We start from the raw sequence: 24,258 nt of genomic DNA on the forward strand, positions 1-24,258 counted from the left end.
GGGCGCGGATGACCCAATCAGGATACGGAGGGGTATTTTCCAGGGTGATTGCCTGAGTCCACTATGGTTCTGCTTGTCCTTGAACCCTCTAAGCACCCTGCTGGAGCGTTCGGGGACAGGCTTTCAGTTTCGGAGAGGAGAGACTTTAGTCTCCCACCTTCTCTACATGGACGACCTCAAATTGCTGGCACCTAACGCTGCACGCCTGCAGGAACTGCTGAAAATCACTACGGAGTTCAGCAGTTCCATCAGGATGCAGCTTGGAGTGGATAAGTGTGCGGTCGTGGATGTGGACAGGGGTCAGGTGACTCAATCGTCGCAGCTTAGTTTCGAATTAACATCATTCAAGACCCTTTCCGAGGCTGAATCTTACCGGTATCTGGGTATGTCACAATGCATAGGGGTGAAGGAAGTGGACATGAAACAGGCAGTTTGTGAAATCTTTTTTGGACGGCTGACAAAAGTTCTTCGGAGCTACTTGTCTGGAGCCAACAAGGTCCGAGCCTATAACGCTTGGGTCATGCCCACTCTCTTGTACACCTTTGGCATACTCAGATGGACTCAGACCGACGCCCTGGACAGAAGAGTCTTGCTTACTTCCAGACGATAACATAGATGCTGAGCGAAGTGGTAACGATGAAGTTGAGGGCACATCACAAATGTTAATAAAGTTGGTTTCAGAAAGTGTAAATTCATTACGTGCATAAAATCTATCGAGTGTACCTTCCTTGTTTCCTAACTGGTAGAGACCTGATAGATTAATGCTCATAACAACACACATAACATTCCTGGGTGCTGCACGTCCTCTATCAACTTCAGGAACACTAACTAAAACGTTAGTACCAATTTCAACACAGGGAAATTTCCTTTTTTATTCGTCATAATTAGCGCTGATATTAAAATTCACTCTCATAAACAGTAAAGAAATGAATAAAACTGATGTTTCAATGCGTCTTTGCACCCGAGCCGACACCGACAAGTAACAACCTCTCCATCGTGATATGGTTAACACAATGAATGCTCAGAACGCGTCATGGCTTTTCTTCATTGCCACAACGCGTTGAGATCGAATAGTATGTAAGCCACGACACGAATTTTGCTATTTGGTTTTTCTTTGATTGCCACAACGCGTCGTGCGCGTTTTCATTAGAGCCATAACACGAATTTCGCTATGTGGATTTTTTACTGTGACCACATCGCGTTGTGAGCTATTTTTCCGCTCAGTGAGCGTTTTCGATCTTTGAGCGTAACATATATATTTATGGAGCTGATAATGATATTTATGAGGTATTTAGTGACAAAAAATGCGCCTTTAGATGTTTTTTAAAACATGCAAGAGATTGAGCTTTTCTTAGAGAGGAAGAGAGTTCCAAAGTTGTACAGCTTTAACAGAAAATGATTTTTATTATTTGCTATTTTTACTTATTTGTTAGTAAACAATATTAAATATTGGTATCTACTTTTTGTTCTTCAATATTTCGTTAAAAACATTACCTACCTGTACTTAACCCTCCGTTGGTCGCGTGGGGTCTTTGAAAGCCCAGGTGTTACAGAAATGTAAAATGTTAACATTTAAAACTATCTCAGCGATTCAATATTTCGGGTACCCTCCTAATTTGGATTATACTTGCTGCATATACCCATTAACTTCAGTTCATGCGTAAGTGCCGTGAGATACAAACGTGTTTTGTGCGTACGGGCTTTAAAAGACCCCACGCGACTAACCGCGTAAGTAAAATTTAATTGATTTTTTTACTTTAGATTTCATTTGTAACATATTTTTATGTATTTTTTTGTTATTTTAAATTTTATTAACTGGTAAAATGGACGAAGAACAACAACGTCATATATCAAGCTGGTTAGATGATGAAAATAACGATGTTTACGGTGGTAGTAATGATGAAGATGGTGAAGGCGGTATATATCCGGATAAAAGGAGTAAGCATAACACTGATTCTGAGTAGAAATGTGAAGATGAATCTACAGAATAACATGAGGTATCTCGGGACTAACTGCTTGAGAATTGGGAATCTTTCCGTGAGCATCGTCAGGTTCTGGAATCGTTGGACGAACAGCATGTGTTTTTGGAATCGAATAAACAACACATAGATTTGAAAAGTTCGTATAGAGATGATGATGAAGAGCCATTGATAAATATATCGTCACAAAAATTTTTCATCGTCAAAAAGAGGGAGAGAAATGGGACCTACAAAATAAGTTGCAAATTGATTGATAAACTGCAGTGACATAAAAAAAATATTGAGGAAGACACCTTTGCATTCATTGTCTAAGAGCAACAGATCGAAAATTCAAATCTGTTTGCCATTATTTTAAGGGTAACATATGCCTAACTCGTATTAAAACGGTATACACCGACTGTGTCCAAAAAGATAATCGGTAAAAAAATGACTGACTTCAATTGGTAAAAGTTCGTTTTTTTTTTTTTTGTTGGTGTTTTCCAAATTTAACGTAACTGTCTTTGTTATTTTAGTGTAATTGTATATAGATTTATTAAAAGGAGAAGTTCCTGCATTTAGTTACATTAAAACATTTTTTTTGTGATTGTGTTCTCAAGGAGAGAAATTTAGGTTCCTACTTTTAGATTGTAAGTTGAAGGCAGAAATAAAAAAAAAATTTTACGTAACTCGTTGTAGTTATATTGTAATTAGGTTAATTACCAATAATTTGCAAAGATAGTTAAGAAATTTTAATTAGATAGTGGTTTTTTAGGCTCTTTTTTTTGGGGTCTTGAGAGACCCCACGCGACCAACCGCGTAAACAAAAAATGCGCGACTGACCGAAGGTTAAGAAAATAACATATATCATAAACTCATTCATAGTCAAAATTTTCAGGCCCTTATCTTTAGAGTTTAGGTTTGGTTGGATGACGAATTTGCCAGTCAGGAAAGATCAAAAACTGCCGATTTATAGTTGGTACATAAAATAACAATGAGTATCAAAGTTGATTACGTGAGATAAATGATATTCAAATGAGCTGATAAGAGGTTAAGTTCTATCAAATGCAAGTGTTACGACAGTTTACAATTTGACTGCTGTTTAATAGGAAATTCTTAATTGTTTATTGCGTATGGATTAAGCTCTGATGTTTCTTCTAGACGGCGAAAGAGATCTATGCCCAGCAGTGGAATGTCATAGGCCGAGTCATGAATAGTCTGCCGTTCAATTGGTTACAATTAGTAGACAGTTTGTCATCTGATAGTATTACAGTGTGGGTTAGTGCGAGTAGTCGGTGCGTAGGCCGAACTCAGCAACGTACACGCCCGCCCAAGAACTAGCGCTGATCACCTCCGAAGACTCTGGAACATGGACCACACAATCGTTATTTGTTTGAAACGTAGCACTGTTTTTTTTTTTTTATATACAACGAGGTCGGATATCAGGCGTACGGCTCACCTGATGGTAAGCGATTACCGTAGCTTATAGACACCTGCAACACCAGAAGCATCGCAAGCGCGTTGCTGACCCTATCCCCAATTCCCCCAGGAGCTTTGGTCAACTTACTCACCAACAGGAACACAACACTGCTCGAAAGCTGTATTATTTAGCTGTGATCTTCTGTAAGGTCGAGGCACTACCCCCAGTCGATGCTCCATATTTTGAGCAGGAAATTTCCTACTGTGTTCTACCTTAGTGTTGTATGGGGTGTGCGTCTCTGTCTATGTGTACATTTGTATGTAAATGCGTGTGTGTGTACGTGTATACAAGTATTAATAATTAAAAAAAAACTACGCATAACATGTCTTCGCATAATAAGAAAAATAACTTGTTAGGATGCCACATATATTTCTTTATTCGTTATGTTTTTGGATCATGTAATAAAAGTTTTACATTTAATCATAAAACAAATGGTATTGATTATTATTAAATACATACGTATCTGAGGCATGTGCTTCTGTGACGATACCGATGAGGTTCTCGTTTCTGGACTCCGATCGATCTTAACATCTGGATCTGGAGAAATAACATAAATTGAATATTAAAAAAAATATTAAAGGGCTGTGCTTTAGACCACACAACTGAAGTAAAACTTCCTCAATTGCCCCTATCTCTATGCCTCTAACTCTCTCTCTTTCTATCTTCACTAGCTTATATCTGCCTCTCAGCTCCCACACACCTAGCCTACAATGCGAAGCAGACGCACCCTTCTCTGGCGGCGCGCGGCGCTGCGCCTGCGCCTTGAGCAGCTCGCTCACGGTGTTGCGGCCGCTCCGGCGCGAGAGTAGCATGTGGGGCGCTCACCCTTGTCCGGCGCGAGAGTAGCATGTGGGGCGCTCACCCTTGTCCGGCGCGAGAGTAGCATGTGGGGCGCTCACCCTTGTCCGGCGCGAGAGTAGCATGTGGGGCGCTCACCCTTGTCCGGCGCGAGAGTAGCATGTGGGGCGCTCACCCTTGTCCGGCGCGAGAGTAGCATGTGGGGCGCTCACCCTTGTCCGGCGCGAGTGTAGCAAGCGAGGCACTCACCCTTGTCCGGCGCGAGAGTAGCATGTGGGGCGCTCACCCTTGTCCGGCGCGAGAGTAGCATGTGGGGCGCTCACCCTTGTCCGGCGCGAGAGTAGCATGTGGGGCGCTCACCCTTGTCCGGCGCGAGAGTAGCATGTGGGGCGCTCACCCTTGTCCGGCGCGAGAGTAGCATGTGGGGCGCTCACCCTTGTCCGGCGCGAGAGTAGCATGTGGGGCGCTCACCCTTGTCCGGCGCGAGTGTAGCACGCGAGGCGCTCACCCTTGTCCGGCGCGAGAGTAGCATGTGGGGCGCTCACCCTTGTCCGGCGCGAGAGTAGCATGTGGGGCGCTCACCCTTGTCCGGCGCGAGAGTAGCATGTGGGGCGCTCACCCTTGTCCGGCGCGAGAGTAGCATGTGGGGCGCTCACCCTTGTCCGGCGCGAGAGTAGCATGTGGGGCGCTCACCCTTGTCCGGCGCGAGAGTAGCATGTGGGGCGCTCACCCTTGTCCGGCGCGAGAGTAGCATGTGGGGCGCTCACCCTTGTCCGGCGCGAGTGTAGCAAGCGGGGCACTCACCCTTGTCCGGCGCGAGAGTAGCATGTGGGGCGCTCACCCTTGTCCGGCGCGAGAGTAGCATGTGGGGCGCTCACCCTTGTCCGGCGCGAGTGTAGCAAGCGAGGCACTCACCCTTGTCCGGCGCGAGAGTAGCATGTGGGGCGCTCACCCTTGTCCGGCGCGAGAGTAGCATGTGGGGCGCTCACCCTTGTCCGGCGCGAGAGTAGCATGTGGGGCGCTCACCCTTGTCCGGCGCGAGTGTAGCAAGCGAGGCACTCACCCTTGTCCGGCGCGAGAGTAGCATGTGGGGCGCTCACCCTTGTCCGGCGCGAGAGTAGCATGTGGGGCGCTCACCCTTGTCCGGCGCGAGAGTAGCATGTGGGGCGCTCACCCTTGTCCGGCGCGAGAGTAGCATGTGGGGCGCTCACCCTTGTCCGGCGCGAGTGTAGCAGGCGAGGCGCTCACCCTTGTCCGGCGCGAGAGTAGCATGTGGGGCGCTCACCCTTGTCCGGCGCGAGAGTAGCATGTGGGGCGCTCACCCTTGTCCGGCGCGAGAGTAGCATGTGGGGCGCTCACCCTTGTCCGGCGCGAGAGTAGCATGTGGGGCGCTCACCCTTGTCCGGCGCGAGAGTAGCATGTGGGGCGCTCACCCTTGTCCGGCGCGAGTGTAGCAAGCGGGGCGCTCACCCTTGTCCGGCGCGAGAGTAGCATGTGGGGCGCTCACCCTTGTCCGGCGCGAGAGTAGCATGTGGGGCGCTCACCCTTGTCCGGCGCGAGAGTAGCATGTGGGGCGCTCACCCTTGTCCGGCGCGAGTGTAGCAAGCGAGGCACTCACCCTTGTCCGGCGCGAGAGTAGCATGTGGGGCGCTCACCCTTGTCCGGCGCGAGAGTAGCATGTGGGGCGCTCACCCTTGTCCGGCGCGAGAGTAGCATGTGGGGCGCTCACCCTTGTCCGGCGCGAGAGTAGCATGTGGGGCGCTCACCCTTGTCCGGCGCGAGTGTAGCAAGCGAGGCACTCACCCTTGTCCGGCGCGAGAGTAGCATGTGGGGCGCTCACCCTTGTCCGGCGCGAGAGTAGCATGTGGGGCGCTCACCCTTGTCCGGCGCGAGTGTAGCAAGCGAGGCACTCACCCTTGTCCGGCGCGAGAGTAGCATGTGGGGCGCTCACCCTTGTCCGGCGCGAGAGTAGCATGTGGGGCGCTCACCCTTGTCCGGCGCGAGAGTAGCATGTGGGGCGCTCACCCTTGTCCGGCGCGAGTGTAGCAAGCGAGGCACTCACCCTTGTCCGGCGCGAGAGTAGCATGTGGGGCGCTCACCCTTGTCCGGCGCGAGAGTAGCATGTGGGGCGCTCACCCTTGTCCGGCGCGAGAGTAGCATGTGGGGCGCTCACCCTTGTCCGGCGCGAGAGTAGCATGTGGGGCGCTCACCCTTGTCCGGCGCGAGAGTAGCATGTGGGGCGCTCACCCTTGTCCGGCGCGAGAGTAGCATGTGGGGCGCTCACCCTTGTCCGGCGCGAGAGTAGCATGTGGGGCGCTCACCCTTGTCCGGCGCGAGAGTAGCATGTGGGGCGCTCACCCTTGTCCGGCGCGAGAGTAGCATGTGGGGCGCTCACCCTTGTCCGGCGCGAGAGTAGCATGTGGGGCGCTCACCCTTGTCCGGCGCGAGAGTAGCATGTGGGGCGCTCACCCTTGTCCGGCGCGAGAGTAGCATGTGGGGCGCTCACCCTTGTCCGGCGCGAGAGTAGCATGTGGGGCGCTCACCCTTGTCCGGCGCGAGTGTAGCAAGCGAGGCACTCACCCTTGTCCGGCGCGAGAGTAGCATGTGGGGCGCTCACCCTTGTCCGGCGCGAGAGTAGCATGTGGGGCGCTCACCCTTGTCCGGCGCGAGAGTAGCATGTGGGGCGCTCACCCTTGTCCGGCGCGAGAGTAGCATGTGGGGCGCTCACCCTTGTCCGGCGCGAGTGTAGCAAGCGAGGCACTCACCCTTGTCCGGCGCGAGAGTAGCATGTGGGGCGCTCACCCTTGTCCGGCGCGAGAGTAGCATGTGGGGCGCTCACCCTTGTCCGGCGCGAGTGTAGCAAGCGAGGCACTCACCCTTGTCCGGCGCGAGTGTAGCAAGCGAGGCACTCACCCTTGTCCGGCGCGAGAGTAGCATGTGGGGCGCTCACCCTTGTCCGGCGCGAGAGTAGCATGTGGGGCGCTCACCCTTGTCCGGCGCGAGAGTAGCATGTGGGGCGCTCACCCTTGTCCGGCGCGAGTGTAGCAAGCGAGGCGCTCACCCTGGTCCGGCGCGAGAGTAGCATGTGGGGCGCTCACCCTTGTCCGGCGCGAGAGTAGCATGTGGGGCGCTCACCCTTGTCCGGCGCGAGAGTAGCATGTGGGGCGCTCACCCTTGTCCGGCGCGAGAGTAGCATGTGGGGCGCTCACCCTTGTCCGGCGCGAGAGTAGCATGTGGGGCGCTCACCCTTGTCCGGCGCGAGAGTAGCATGTGGGGCGCTCACCCTTGTCCGGCGCGAGAGTAGCATGTGGGGCGCTCACCCTTGTCCGGCGCGAGTGTAGCAAGCGAGGCGCTCACCCTTGTCCGGCGCGAGAGTAGCATGTGGGGCGCTCACCCTTGTCCGGCGCGAGAGTAGCGTGTGGGGCGCTCACCCTTGTCCGGCGCGAGTGTAGCAAGCGAGGCGCTCACCCTTGTCCGGCGCGAGAGTAGCATGTGGGGCGCTCACCCTGGTCCGGCGCGAGTGTAGCATGTGGGGCGCTCACCCTTGTCCGGCGCGAGTGTAGCAAGCGAGGCGCTCACCCTTGTCCGGCGCGAGAGTAGCATGTGGGGCGCTCACCCTTGTCCGGCGCGAGTGTAGCAAGCGAGGCGCTCACCCTTGTCCGGCGCGCGGCGCTGCGCCTGCGCCTTGAGCAGCTTGCTCATGGTGTTGCGCGGCGTGGGCGGCGGCCGCTCCAGCGCGAGTGTAGCATGTGGGGCGCTCACCCTTGTCCGGCGCGAGTGTAGCAAGCGAGGCGCTCACCCTTGTCCGGCGCGAGAGTAGCATGTGGGGCGCTCACCCTGGTCCGGCGCGAGTGTAGCAAGCGAGGCGCTCACCCTTGTCCGGCGCGAGAGTAGCATGTGGGGCGCTCACCCTGGTCCGGCGCGAGTGTAGCAAGCGAGGCGCTCACCCTTGTCCGGCGCGAGAGTAGCATGTGGGGCGCTCACCCTGGTCCGGCGCGAGTGTAGCATGTGGGGCGCTCACCCTTGTCCGGCGCGAGTGTAGCAAGCGAGGCGCTCACCCTTGTCCGGCGCGAGAGTAGCATGTGGGGCGCTCACCCTGGTCCGGCGCGAGTGTAGCAAGCGAGGCGCTCACCCTTGTCCGGCGCGCGGCGCTGCGCCTGCGCCTTGAGCAGCTTGCTCATGGTGTTGCGCGGCGTGGGCGGCGGCCGCTCCAGCGCGAGTGTAGCATGTGGGGCGCTCACCCTTGTCCGGCGCGAGTGTAGCAAGCGAGGCGCTCACCCTTGTCCGGCGCGAGAGTAGCATGTGGGGCGCTCACCCTGGTCCGGCGCGAGTGTAGCAAGCGAGGCGCTCACCCTTGTCCGGCGCGAGAGTAGCATGTGGGGCGCTCACCCTGGTCCGGCGCGAGTGTAGCAAGCGAGGCGCTCACCCTTGTCCGGCGCGCGGCGCTGCGCCTGCGCCTTGAGCAGCTTGCTCATGGTGTTGCGCGGCGTGGGCGGCGGCCGCTCCAGCGCGCGGCCGTGCGTGGCGGCCGCGTGGCGCTCCAGCTGCGCGCGCCGCTCGTAGCGCTCCGGGCAGAAGCCGCAGCGGAACAGGCGCCGGCGGGGCGCCTCGGGGGCGCCGTCCGCCGCGCCGTGCGCGCGCGCGTGCGCGATGAGGTTGTAGCGCTCCGAGAAGCGCTTGCCGCACACGCCGCACTCGTGGCGCTTCTCGCCCGAGTGCACGCGCTTGTGGCGCTTGAGGTGCGAGCGCGTCATGAGCGCCAGCCCGCACACGTCGCACGCGTGCGGCTTCACGCCCGAGTGCGACAGCTTGTGCATCTTGAACGACGACGTGTGGATGAACGACTTGCCGCACAGGTCGCACTGGAACGCGTACGTCAACACATCTCTCACCACACTTTGCACTATACACGTGTCATACAAATAATACTATTACTAATAAAAGACGTCGTGGTTTATCACTACATTTTTCGTTATCATAATTACATGAATTTTTTTTATTATATTATTCATCAAGCAATGGAAGGAAAACTTCTTTGCCTTTTTATCAATTTTGGTAAAAGTTTCCAATGAAAAAATTAGTAAAAAAAGGTTTAATTATTAAACCTAAATAAAACAACTAAAGAAAACATTATTACATGAATTTAAATATAAAATATTTTTTACTTTTTAGATATTACATTATTTATTTATTTATGTATTACAAGTAAATTAATAAGCGACAAAATTTTATAGATACAATCCATTACACATACAATAAAAAATAATAGTAACTCACCTGATAGTTGAGTTTCCCAGTGTGAATATTGTTGTGCCTCTGCAATGCACCCTTCGATGGAAACAGTTTGTTACACTCCTCGCATTTCCAGTCACTTATACCTGAAGCATAAACATAACATATCATATAGTTAATGTAATAGGTCATTGTAATTAATTAATGTAATTTTTTTTTTTATAAAAATACTACTTAACATCAACTACTTTCTATCGTATATTATACGTAGCCTAGAATAAACTTCCGGCTTTCTTCATACTGATAATTACTTGTCAATGTATAATGATTCTATGCACTACATTGACATTTATGACTGTTATTTTAGTATTTATTATATATAAGGACATGTCTAATAATGGAAAAAATATAAAAGAGGATTTATATATATATGTAAACATTTTTGAATATCATATCAAAAATTGACCACTCCAGCGGGGTTCGAACCCGCGTCTCCGACTAACCGTGTCGGCGCTCTAACCAATTAAGCTATGGAACGATGTACCCGCTAGATCGAAATTTTTGATATGATGATTTTTTTATTTGGTTTAAGCGAACCGTGGTCAATTTTTGATATGATATTCAAAAATTTATTTTACTTATTTTACTTTATTTTGGAAACAAACGGTATTACATAAATATACAGGAAAACACAACACAATAGTATCACTTAACCAAAAATAGTTTCCGATATTAAAAAAGAACATATGACAAAGTTCAGAAGAGATGCTTCACAACAATAGTTCAATATCAAAAAACTTAATAATAATACTAAAAACATTACTATAAATTGATTAACAATCATTGAGAGAAAAAAAAGTAATCAATAAAGAAATTCAAAAATCATTACGGGCATTATGGAACAAATAAATTAAAAAAAAAACAGTTTAAAAAATCACAAATCAAATAATTAAGTATCAAGCTACAATTAAAATCATAATTAAATTAAAATCAAAAAATAAAATCAAATTAAGAAGAACATCACGAATATCATAACATCTGTCAAAGATACATTAAATCAAAGCATTCATCACATGCAATTTAAATTGATTGAGAGAGAGATGAAAAATGTCAATATTTATAAACAAATTATTGTACTGGGCACAACTTCTGTTAATAAACGCGTTTTTATAAAATTTTGTTCTTGTAGCTGGGATGTCAAATGTAATTTTATGTCTAGAATTTAAACGTGGACACTTAAAATTTAATTTTGAAACCAAATATGACGAGTCAATTACTTGGTTCACAATATTATACAACAGAACTTGATCCCGCTGAACACGCCGGTCAACGGCCGACATAGGTTTTATCAGAACGTTCAAATTTTCCGAAGAGATTGCTGTTATAGTCTTTAGGTACCTGTTGTGTATACGGTCGATTTTATAAATATGACACCCGTACTGAGGACTCCAAACAGTAGAAGCATACTCTAGAATAGGTCTAACAAATGCATTATACAAAAGTGTGTGGGTGGAAGCATGCTTGAACTCCTTGGATATCCTGAGCACAAATCCCAACATACGATAGGCTTTGCTAGCTACATAATCGACGTGCTCATCAAAGAGTAATTTGGAGTCAATAATAACTCCAAGATCTCTTACCACATCAACCCTCGATATCACTTCGCCATTCAGTTTATAGCAATAATTTATACAAAAACGCTTCCTACTAAAAGTTATTACATTGCATTTTTTCAAATTTATAAACAAAGAGTTCACTGAACAATAATTACTAAACCGAACTAGGTCATTCTGAAGGTCTATACAGTCATTGTTGTCTTTAATAATTTTGAAAATTTTACTGTCATCCGCGTATAATAAGAAATTGGAGCACTTAAAAGCTGAAGTAATGTCATTTATATATATGTTGAATAATAAAGGCCCGAGATGGGATCCTTGAGGTACCCCGGATGGCACTGGAATAAAAGATGAAGTAAATCCTTTTATAGTAACTGCTTGACTACGGTTAGCAAGGTACGACTCAATCCAACGCAGAAGGTCACCGTGCACACCGATGTATTTCAATTTATCAAGAAGAATCGAATGAGATATTTTATCGAAAGCCTTAGAAAAATCTGTGTACACGGCGTCAACCTGAAAACCTTTGTCCATTGCACATGAAATAAAATCAACGTATTCCAAAAGATTTGTCTCCGTTGATTTTCTATTAATAAATCCATGCTGCTGGGTAATGATCGTAGGTCTTATTATAGGTAGTATAATGTCGTATATAATCTTTTCAAACATCTTCGGAATGCAGCTTAACTTTGAAATAGGGCGGTAATTTTTTATGTTATGTTTATCTCCGCTTTTAAGGATTGGTATGACATAAGATCTTTTCCATTGAGAAGGCATTACAGATGTTCGCAAAGATTTAGAAAAAAGGCAATATATGGGAAACCTTAAGCTGTCAGAACAGCTCTTCAAAAATATAGCAGGTATCCCATCAGGGCCACTGCCTTTATTTAGACTTAAAGATTTTAAATATTTGTCCACCATCGACAAAGAAATATCAACAGAAAACAGGTTTAAACTGTTGTTGCAAGTATGAATATCGTAGTCGTTACTATTAGACGAAGAAATACCGGAATTTGACTCAAAGGATGAATAAAAATAGCTGTTAAAGAGATTAGTAATCTCTTGTCCATCACTTGTAAAAAAATTATCCAGATAAAACATATCAGGCAATTCAGTATTCTGGCGTTTAGATTTTACAAATGTCCAAAAATATTTAGAATTTTTAGCAATGGTATTCTCAGCATGATCTATGTATTTCTTATAGCAATCGTTTTCAACCGTTTTTTGTCTCTTACGCAGCATCCTAAACGTACAATAGTCCCTATAGTTACCGTAAATTTTCCATTTTTTATGAAACTTTAACTTTTCCTTTATAACCTTGACGAGAGAAGAAGAATACCAGATAGGATATTTTCTATGCTCAAGTATAACCTTAGTAGGAACAAACGTATCAATAACTTTATTGATAATATTATAAAAAACTTCAACAGCACTTTCCATATCCAAGCAATTCAAACATTCCAGCCAATTAACCTCAGACAACTCTTTATTAATAATACTGTAGTCAGCTTTGTTAAAAAGCTTAACAACCCTCGGAACACCCGTAAGATAGTTAGACCTTAAATAAGTAAAATCAATATCCAGAGCCGGGTGATGTGAATCTTCTTTAACTAGTGGAAACTCACACTGTTTCACTAAAACACTGTTAGCATTACTTATTACCAAATCCAGATATCGATTATTAGAATTAGGAACTATGTTAAATTGGTTAAGATTATTTATGTGCAAAAAAGTCGATAGCGAGTTTACCTGAACATGTGAACCTTGTTGTAAATGAGATAGTTTAGTAGCGCCTGTATCATCAACAGACCAATTAGCGGTTGAAATATTAAAATCACCGACCAAAAGATAAAGATCTTTAGGGTGCAAAATGATTGATTCAGACACCTGTTCGTAAAACTTAAATTGGTCATCGCGTTGTAACAAGCACTGGGGGAAGTAGCAGCAATATACTCGAAAGTCTGTAGGCTTATTATTAGATTTAACGCCAATACAAATGGAAATTACATCCGATGAACAAGTTTTAGTAGACGGTTGGACAACAACATCCTTAACAGTCAATCCCTTTCGCACAGCAATCAGTACACCACCTCCCAGTTTTTCATTTCGAGATTCATAATCGCGATCACAACGGTACACTGAATATCTGGAGTCAAAGAGCTCGGAATCAAATACACTGGGCATCAACCATGTTTCAGTCAGGCAAATAACATCGTATTCGACATTAAGCACATGGGAAAAAAAGTAACTGGTTTTTGAACGAAGTCCACGAACATTTTGGTAATAAACAAAAAATTTGGAATCCATTAGAACAATTAATAACTATAAAGAAATAAAAAATAAAATGAAAAATAATGTATATGCATAAAAACTACAATTTTTCTTTATTAAAATATTGACCAGTAAATTATTCATTAAAAATAGTAATATATTACAAAATTTAGTGTTTAGAATTCCTAATGTGTGGGTAACAAAAAAATAAAATCGTACATATTATAATATATATGTATATCTTATTTATATTTTTACAAAGGAGTAGAATCTTCCATCTATATCTGTATAAAAATTATTTTTCTAATAAATTTATTATAAAATTGGAGTCTGTTTGTAATATTAAAACAACCGCTTTTTACTAAATGCATATGAATGTATACAGGGTAAATTGAACAATAACTTTTTTGTTAAATTCCACGCGGGACAAAGTCGCGGGCATAGCTAGTCTTATATATGAAATTCTCATGTCACAATATTAGTTTCCATACTCCTTGAAAATGGCTAGACCGATTTTTATAAAATTTTGTGCGCATATCACGTAGGTCTGATAATTGGCCAACATCTATTTTTTCATACCCCTCAGTTATAAGGGGTGGGGCGATTAAGGGGGCTAATAACATATATGGCAAAACAACTATTCTGGGGTCGGCTAGTTTAGTTTTATATTACAGTCTGCGTAGACTGTAGACATAGACATAGGACACATACCCTTGTGCATAGCGACGTGTATGTCACAGGCGCGCTTGTGCTTGTAGTGCGCGCCGCACACCTCACAGATGTAGGGCGGCTTCGAATCCTCGTGCTTCTGCTTGTGCTGCTCCAGGCGCACTGAAACATGCAGTCGGCACGTTGGAACTGGTGGCAATGCCTGTAAGATCCTACTGCTGGGCATAGGCCTCTTTTCCCATTTAGGAGACGGATGAAGTTCACCTTATCTATGTATTAATAAAAAGTTCAGACTAGCAAAATTAAAACCTGATTAGGTATAAATCAAATCTAATACTTTCCACTTACCCAGTGAGGTATATTTGGCGTTACACTGATCACAGTGGTGTATGGTTTTCTGAACCTTTTTCTTAACACCTGTGCCGCTATCTTTTCTCTTCCCCCGACCAAGCAGTTTGGTTCTTTTACTATGCTTGCCATTGCTCAGCTCATCGGGGACAAAGTTCGAACTTTCATCGTCATCATCAAACACTTCAGATTCAACTTTGAACATATCATCCAGAACATTGAAGTCTGGACTTTGTGACCTGAACAAATGGTAAATAAGTTAGTGGGCTAATAAAATGACAAATGAGCTACATAATAGTTGCAAGGAATAGCCAGACATGTGTATATTGGGGTCTATCTAACTCAATAAGTACATCTATGATCATAATTATTAATAATAACAGGATAATATAGCCTCCCAAGAGTGAAAGAATTTTTCAAACCGGTTCAGTAGTTTCGGATCCTATTCAATGCAAACAAACAAACAATCAAATCTTTCCCCTTTATTAGTACAGAACATGACTGGAGGGTTATAATGATGGTAAATATGGGTGAAAATGTGCTAGAGACATAGTATTAGTATAGACAGCAATATCCACCTGTCAGGAGACTCTTCTTTCTTGACTTTGTCAATCTGCATGGATCCGGGCAGCGTGTGATCGAGCAGCATGTGCGTGGTCAGTGCCTCCGTACCCCCCGCTTGTCCACTCACCTCACACTCTGTGCATTTCCAGCTGTGAATAATATTGGGAGCATTATTTATAAAGCTACTTTGATTTAAAAACTGCAAGTTTCTGACATGCAAAGCATTGGTGTTTAAACTAAATATGGAATTCTAATGTGCTAAAAAGAAATTTGGCTGATGTCGTCGGAAATTTGGTACAAATTATATAACGATATACGGCATTTACTAAATTTATTGCTTTTCTATATAAATGATGTCTACACTGGTTTTGAAATTAGAGAAACAAAAAAATTATAAGGAATCTTTTCTATAAGCGTACCTGTCATCGATGTTTTTGGAGCGTACTTTACGCTTGCTGTCGGACAAAGTTTTCTTTTTTCTCTTATCAAGTCTCCTGTGCCTCTTCTTTTTTGTAAGTGCGAGAGGTTCATCTTCAGAGTCTTCATCTAAATTTTTATCCGCAAATGTCTCTACGCTCTCATTTTTAACATGATCGAGGGAGACGGTAGCTTGTAAGCTTTGTGTTTCAAACAGTGGGTTCTTGCTGAGTATAGACTGAAATTCCTCCTTTAACTTCAAATATTCTAATTCTGCACGTTCTAATATATTAACTAGGTTGAGGCACGTTTTACAAATGAACTTAGAAGAGAAGTTTGTTTTCGTTATATCGGCTGGCGTGAATTTACACAAATAATCACAGAGCGTCGTGCCTGCAGCGGTGCTGGCGGTACTTAGGTCACTGTGCTCAGACGTCCGGTTTGAACACACTAAGCACTCCACAAGTTCCTGCTTCACAGTTACTTCTTGCTCCTCCTTAACCCTTAAATCTTCATTATCCTTCGACAAACTTTTATTTTCATCTCTATTGCAATTCACCGCACAGGCCTCGGTCATTTTGTAGCCGGTTAACTATGCTCGATGGAAACATTACATAGGAAGGCAACTTAGTAACATATTACCACAACTGCTAAATCGGTTTGTTAATTATAACTATGAGTAGAGGAAGAAAAACAAAAAAATAGCGACTTGTTAACTTTGTGTGACATGACAATTACATGACGTTTTCATTCACAGACTATGCAAATACATATGACAATAAAATTAATATTTAACACTGTTTATATCAGTCTTAATCAATATTTATTTAATTTCTAAATATAATCTTTCAATAAGTTTTAGTACCTTCACATTTCGCAGGCTAATAAAATTATTATTGTGTAATTATAATAATAATTTTGATAAACAATAATTATTTCAAGCAACCATAATTTTAAAGTAAGTATTATTGAATTAATAAATAATAAACATTAAGTAGTCCAACCGAATATGTTTATTTATTTAGGATCACCATTCACCAGTAATTCTGAACATCATTTCAGCCTATCGCAGTCCACTGTTGGACATAGACCTTCACAAGTTCGCGCCAACAATGGCGTGAACTCATGTGTGTTGCCCATAGTCACCACGCTGGGCAGGCGGGTTGGTGACCGCAGGACTGACTTGTCTTCGGCCTGTTATTTCAAAGCCAGCAGTTGGATGGTTATCCTACCATCGGTCGGTTTTTTAAGTTTCAAGGTGGTAGTGGAACTGTTTTATCCCTTAGTCGCCTCTTAAGACACTCACATGTACAATTGTGAACACCACATGCAAAAAGAAGCTTTGCATTCCAATATAAAATTTATATTAAAAAACCTAAAAAAACTAATAGATATCAATTAAGCATAAGAAGTAGCGATCTTAAAGACAATTCGCCGATGATTTGTACAATTCCCGTCTGAGCTTGATAAATGAGTCAGTAAATACGTCGACGTTAGTAACGTTAAGGAGTCTGGACAACCTCGGTACCAATGAGTTGGGACCCAGAGTTGTTTTGCGGAAAGGCGAGCACAGCGGAGTAATAGGAATTCGAGGATAAGTTCTCGGCACATGGCGTTGAAACCTCACAAGCAATTGTGAGTGTGTGATATATTATTATATATTATATAAGAACTATCAAGCACAATTGTGCGGTTTTTGATATGAGACCATTTAAAAAAAAGTATGCGTAGAAATAAGGCAAGTGCTGTGGGTTAGAACAAAAGAGGAGGAGCCTGTTTTTGTAGGCCAGCGTTTCCCTTAAAATGTTGTTCCAAAAAATGCCACGTATGAGACAAATCGCTTTTAAAGTAGTATAGTTTAGCTGTAATCTTCTGTATGGAGGTAGTTCCCCAGTCGGGCTGCTCCAGATTTTGAGCAGAATATTTACTTCCTTTGGTGGCTGTGTGAATAATTAAATATCATAGGTAAAGAGAAAATTCTTTTCTTTTTTGTAGGTAGTCTGTCAGTGTACAACGATGTTCAACAGTGTCGTTGGTGGAAAGCGCTTTATACACATTGCATTATGCAGCGTCACTTTTCCTGTGATTGGAAAGCAACTATAAATTACAAGTCATATCTGTTTATTGTTGTGAATCTTTTAATAACATTTAACAAAAACTTGATATTCCAGGCCGATAGGCAAAAGTAAAAATAGAAAAAACATGTTGGATTACTTGATACTATTACCAACAAAATAATACAGTACTCATAAAATGATGAATTAAACATTATGTCAGTCAAAATAATTATATCAAGTAACTAAGAAGAGCATTGCTTGAAAATATTTATTAAACAGTTAGTAAGCCGATAGAACCGGATGTGCTTTAAGTTACACTGTTAAAGTGTCGACTTCCGAATAAAGTAAATTATACTTCTTTGCTGGCAACACTGTTTAACCGTTGCTATGAAGTTGGTAGTTTGTGGGAAATACAGCTAGTGTTGACTTTGTGCAGTCTCGGTTCGGTTATTTGGAATTTTTGAACTTTTGCGACGCGGAATTACGATGAAGTGCTTATATTAAAAATAATAATAAAAAAAAAAACAGTTCTATAACTAAAATAAAAAGAATTCAATAGTCTTTCATTCATTTGGTGCAAAAAATATTTTTCACGTTCAGGCATTCTACAATTATTTTGGAGGGAGATCGAAAATTAAAAAGTTGGATTATTTCGAAGAATTTGTAAGTAAAAATATATTTGATTCGTTATTATTTCCGTTTAATGTACAGTAATATCCAATGTACGTAAAAGGGTGCAAAATACATAAAGAGTAGATTTTATAAAATAATTTAATTGATTAAATGCCAACAAATTATCATATTTTTAAAGTAAAAAATCATAAAACAGCAATCATAATTGACCTTTCGCACGTGAAAAATAAATTGCAGTCGTGACAGTAATTATTTTATGAAATATATATGTATCAAAGTGGTGACCTTATATGAAGCCGTAAATTAAATATAATCAAGTTAAATTTCGTAAGTTTCCTGTATTAATTAGACTACATTACACCTAGCTAACAGTATCATAATACGGTGCTGTAGTGTTCCGAGATGTTTGCTTTGTTTACGCTCGGGTGCAGACAGCGCCTGCAAACTACACCGCATTGCAAAAGTTTTATTTCGTACCGATGTCTTCACACATTGTGCTCGAAATTAAATAACAGAACGAAAAAAAAAACAACTGAGCAAAAAGTTTTTATTGGAATGGAATTTTTGAGTTTTCATCGCACATCTGTCGCAACGTTTTTTTTAGTAGAGCAAGTAATTAAGAAAGCGAAACAATTTATGAATCAGTGTTATAAATATAATTTAGATTCTAATAGAAATATCAATTTGCGTAGTGTCGGAACAAACATTTAGACACATAAATTTCAAAATCGTTTTTTTTTTCATAAGCTTTACACACTTAACAACCTCTCTGATGTGTGTGGTGCCAGTAGTCGTTTGGCGCGAACTTGTGGAGGCCTATGTCCAGCAGTAGACTGCTATAGACTGAAGTGATAGCTGGTATTATAGACATCAGTCCGCAGTGGAGCAACGTGGTGGATTAAGCTGAGACCCTTTTCTTATATCGAGAAAGTGGCCTACCCAGCAGTGAACAAGCTGAATGAACCAACCAACCAATAGCTTCTATAACTTTTCCTAATTTAGACTTATACGACATCAGTAATTTGAATAATTTCACTTCTATAATATGGGAAGCAATGTAGTTTTTTTATAAACAAAAACTTGTAGAAGAACTCACGAAGCTCATTTATGCGTATTTATTGGCGAAAATTACCTGCTCAAACGAAGCATTAAAACGTACTACATTATTTTTAAACCAGACATTTTTTGAGGTTCTTTAAAAGCAAATATTAACTATAATAAAACATCGTTTAACGAGTAATGAAATAAAAACATTAATATAATTACTTTTAATTATTAATACCTACACATAATAATTGTGTTTGCTCGCAAACGAAAAAAAAAACCGACTTCAATTACATCGACAAGTAACACAACGTAGATCGACGAAAAAAATAGTCAAGCAACTACGCGTTATTAAAGATTACTCAAAAAGTTCTTATCAGATCTCGATGAAATTTATATGTGACCACATGATAAATATCAGCTTTCGATTAAATTAAAAATTATCAAAATCGGTACACCCAGTAAAAAGTTATTACGGATTTTCGAGAGTTTCCCTCGATTCCTCTGGGATTCCATCATCAGATCCTAGTTTCCTTATCACAGTACTAAACTAGGGATATCCCCTTTCCAACAAAAAAAGAATTATCAAAATCGGTACATCCAGTAGAAAGTTATGCGGTATAATACAACGTAGGTCGACGAAAAAAGCGTCAAGTAAAAACACATTATTAGATATAACTCGAAAAGTAGTTGTTAGATCTCAAATAAATTTAAATGGGACCAATTGGCACACACTACCTTTCGATTAAAACAAAATTTGTCGAAATCGGTCCACACGGGCAAAAGTTCTGATGTAACATACATAAAAAAAAAAAAAAAAAAAAAAAAAAAAATACAGTCGAATTGAGAACCTCCTCCTTTTTTGGAAGTCGGTTAAAAAAAAACAGTAAAGGGAACGCTACCGTTAAAACAAATATACTTTAAAATAAATACATTTTAAAACCGTTTTTTCATATAAACCCATGGTGCGTTTACGCGGTATTAATGCATGGTGTAGCGAGCGTTGTGCGTGACGCGACAACGGGCAGACCCAGTTACAATATGGAGACGTTATTACCGTAGCTTTTTTATTTTTATGTGTCGCAAAAACTTAAACATAACTGCAAATATGCAACAGCTATTGGAGAATAGTAACTTGTTATAAAATTGAGACTAATTTTAAAGTACAACTTCTTTACGCCCGCTTGACTTAAGAAGTAAGCTGGTGAATGCGTGATGGGAGCGTTATGAACAGTGTGATCGGGCGAGGCGAACGGAGCAAGAGAGAGAGGTGCGAGCAGACATTTTCTTTCTTTCATAGCCGTTACGTTTCGTACGAGTATATGTAAGACACTGTGCAGGCCGAGCAGGCCTATTGACAAAGATGTTTTACTTCAATCTTGTGGTCTAAAGCACACTCCTTTTTTAAATTAAGCCTACTTAAACACAAGTAAACTTTTCTACTCTGGTACCGAGACATTTATAAAATAAAAGCTATAGGGAACCCTAAAAGACATAGATATTAAAACATATATATCTTTACAGCTTTCATCACATATTGTTACGTATTTTTTAAGCAAATTAAAATGTCGATAAGACTTGGGCTGTGCTTATTTAAAAAATGCTTTCCCTCTTCTATAACTTACCTTTTATATACATTAACTGAGGTAGGGCACAGCAGGAATTTCCTGCTCAAAATATGGAGCAGCCCGACTGGGGTAGTACCTCGACCTTACAGAAGATCACAGCAAAATAATACTGTTTTCAAGCAGTATTGTGTTCCTGTGGTGAGTAAGGTGACCAGAGCTCCTGGGCATTGGGGATTGGGTCGGCAACGCGCTTGCGATGCTTCTGGTGTTGCAGGTGTCTATAAGCTACGGTAATCGCTTACCATCAGGTGAGCCGTACGCTTGTTTGCCGACCTAGTGCCATAAAAAAAAAAAACATAAAAAAAATAATAATATGTACATACCTTTGTACGAGTATACCATTAAATTATAAGTGACAGAAAACAGTGAAGTTTGACGTTATGCGACATCCTAGTAGTTTGTGTTAGAAAGGTGGATGTTTCTTATCCACGTTTCATGCTAATCGTTGGCAGGTTGTTTGTATTATAACGATCACATGACGATAGTGGCCGCTTTGACGATGATGAAGTAGTTCACGACTGCTTGCACCAAATGTCTATCGATTTTGATGAAGGCATTGTTGGTACCTGGGACGAAAGGTATTCAAAAAAAATCCTTAGATTTGGATGACATGATTTTAATTGCGTTTGTTTTCAAATCGAAAAGTCCATTATGAACTCTAAATAATTGTCCGTAAATAATTTTATTTGTATCTCAACCCCTTTAGTAAAAGTATGGTGTAATTGCTGATTAATAAAATATAATTATTTTCTAATTGGTGTTTTTATTATATTACTACATGTACATATATGTGTTACTCATTAGTTATCCACTTGATAAAATTATGACATAAATAAGCACTTTATATCGTTGACAAAAGCTGTTAAGGAATAATTACGAACTGACGCATCCTTTCCCCAAAGGAAGTACAACCTGATGCGCGTACGCATGAGTGGATACGCTCGACTAAGGTTACTGGGGTCGTCACGGATGCGTATACTTTGAGGGAGCCCAAAAAATATTGTTGTTTTTATAAGACTAAGCTAATAATGTATCGTATACGAATAAACTGGCTTTTCGCGCGCAGCATTATCCGCATTTTACACATACACAGTTTATATATTATTTTCAAAAGAGTAACTGCGGAGTTTCTTGCCGATTCTTCTCTGCAGAATCTACATTCCGAATCGGTGGTAGCTTCACTTTTACAAAAATAATAATTTATTTTTAAAGTTTTAATTTGTAAAATGACGATTCGAAAGTGCTCTTGGAGCCTATTTGAATAAAGCTATTTTTGATTTTGATTTTGATTGATTCCACGATTTGGCTGTTCTTTTTTTCTCTTTAGTTAAAATATAGCTTTTATTACTCAGTGGTAAAAATAAATATCACTACTATTTTTAATCGTAAAAGCTAATTTAGCACATAATTTATGACAAAAAAAAAGTAGATAGTTCCTGCCCAAGTACCCAACTATCACTCACGTAGGTTAGTAGGTACTTATTGTCTATATCATTCATACTAGCTCATAGCTTACATAAATATGGATAAAAATGGAAATCGTGTATTTATTCAAGCAGAAAATAGAAAAGATCTTCATTTCAATTAAAAAGCTTCTTCGAAGGTTTTTTTAAATCAGACTTATCATAAAAAGTCGTCGTCGTACGTAAGTCTTATTATTATTTATAGCTATGTATTGTGTAGTTGGCAGTTGCAGCTGTGTCTATGCTGTGTTGAGGAATAAATTATTAATAATACATCCAAAATTATGCAAAGCATTACTTAGTTGTTTTAGCTAAGCTTTCAAGCTTAAACGTTTAACCAATATTTTCGTGACACTAATCTATACTAATAATAAATATTTAATAACCCTTATAACTTAGGGTTATGAAAAATAAATATTGTTCGATTCTCAGACCTACGCGATATGCACACGAAATTTCATGAGAATCGGTCAAGCCGTTTCGGAGGAGTTTAACTACAAACACAGCGACACGAGAATTTTATATATTAGATTATAAAGCTGAAGAGTTTGTTTTGTTTGTCTCTTTGTTTGAACGCGCTAATCTCAGCAACTACTGGTCCGATTTAGAAAATTATTTTAGAGTTAGATAGCCCATTTATCGAGGAAGACTATATATCATCACGCTAAGACCAATAGGAGCGGAGTACCAATGAAGAATGTTTCAAAATCGGGGTTCCTTTTGAGAGTTTCCCCAGTTAGCACAAAGAAACTGTTTCACGCGGAAGAACTCGTGGGCAGAAGCTAGTAAAAAAATAAAGACAATTCTGATCAAAGAAAGTTTCATTAATAGTGACATTCATAATTGGAGCGGTTAATTGTATTAGTCTAAATATTTATTTCTGGTTTCATGTTTGGTCCTTGTGGGTTTTCTTTGTGCCTTGCACGCGGCCACATAAAGTGAGGATGATTCCTGGATATCACATACGGGAATAACTTTCTTTTCTATTTTCTATATCAAATATTTGCAAACTCGCAGTAGTTTTTATTTCAGTTAGTAGATTAACAGATTAAGCTGTAAATTAACCAATGTTTCTTCTTAATAGGCCTTTTCCATTTATTACTTTATTTTCACATCTGGATCGTATTTAACCCAAATAACATAATTCATATTCTTGTTGCATTTGATTATTTATTATTTTTTTGGTCATGATGTTGTTAAGATTATATCCCTTTATGTCTTTTTATTTATATTGTAACTTTTGACACTCACATATATATACACAAATATAAGTCGCAAAGATAGATCTGATAAGACGTCTTCTTAATCTGCATAAATGTAGTATCTATCAAATAGTAGTAATCTGTCTTTATTGTTTTTGTTTTATGAACGATTGACGTCCATTGGTCACCGGTACAGGTTCGGCCAGACAATTTGGCAGCAATTTTTTGCTGTCAAAAACAATGTTGGCGAGTATTTTAGTCTTTTTTAGCCTTGCCTTTTTATTGCTGTATTTGTATTTCCTTTCCTTTTTCTTTAAAAATCAAACAAATATTCAAATAAAATCATTTCATAGACATACCTAGAATTAATGCTGTAAGCCAATATTTCTCTTTTTTGCCATTCTTAGTTTTTTCCTTCTTCAGCAGCAACTTATTTGGTGTTCCCTCTTTTCCCTTGGAATTGCAAATGCATACTTGCGAATACTTTAGTCTTAACTTTAGCATCAGGTACCCAACTGGTTATTTTTACAGTTTAATTTAAACCTTAAATTAGAAGAACTCATCTCCATCTCAATCCTTCAAAATGAATTTAATGCAATCATAGTCAAAGTGAGGTTCGTTATTTCGATAGGAGTACAATAACTCTTACACTTGTTTAATACGCTTACACAAAGCGGGATAAGAATCTCAGAATAGCTGATGAGCATGCAAAAGGTTGGTGATGAAATCGGCAGCAGAGGTAAGCGCTTGTCGGTGACCGCGTTGCGCTCCGGACCAACTCGCTCGTAACCACTGCACTGTTAACTTAGAGATTCTAGGAAAACTATACGTTCAAGCAAATATATAAGCGACTAGCGGTGCTTCGCGGTTTCACTCGCGTT

The 24,258-nt window shown here is 41.7% G+C and overlaps 1 protein-coding gene across 1 annotated transcript; it reads right to left on the minus strand.

Moving 5' to 3' along the window:
- Window positions 1–2,905: 2,905 nt before the first annotated feature.
- On the minus strand, window positions 2,906–16,113 carry LOC123666795 (zinc finger protein 286A-like). The gene is made up of 8 exons (XM_045600840.1): window positions 15,353–16,113; window positions 14,948–15,142; window positions 14,370–14,608; window positions 14,064–14,183; window positions 9,511–9,611; window positions 8,660–9,095; window positions 3,895–3,972; window positions 2,906–3,317 (listed from the first exon to the last, which is right to left on the minus strand). The coding sequence occupies exons 1-8, from the start codon at window positions 15,925–15,927 to the stop codon at window positions 3,235–3,237; spliced, it is 1,827 nt and encodes a 608-aa protein (XP_045456796.1). The 5' UTR covers window positions 15,928–16,113; the 3' UTR covers window positions 2,906–3,234.
- Between the last annotated feature and the right edge of the window lie 8,145 nt (window positions 16,114–24,258).

This window comes from Melitaea cinxia, chromosome 2 (assembly GCF_905220565.1).
Source record: "Melitaea cinxia chromosome 2, ilMelCinx1.1, whole genome shotgun sequence".
Taxonomy (NCBI): Eukaryota; Metazoa; Arthropoda; class Insecta; order Lepidoptera; family Nymphalidae; genus Melitaea; species Melitaea cinxia.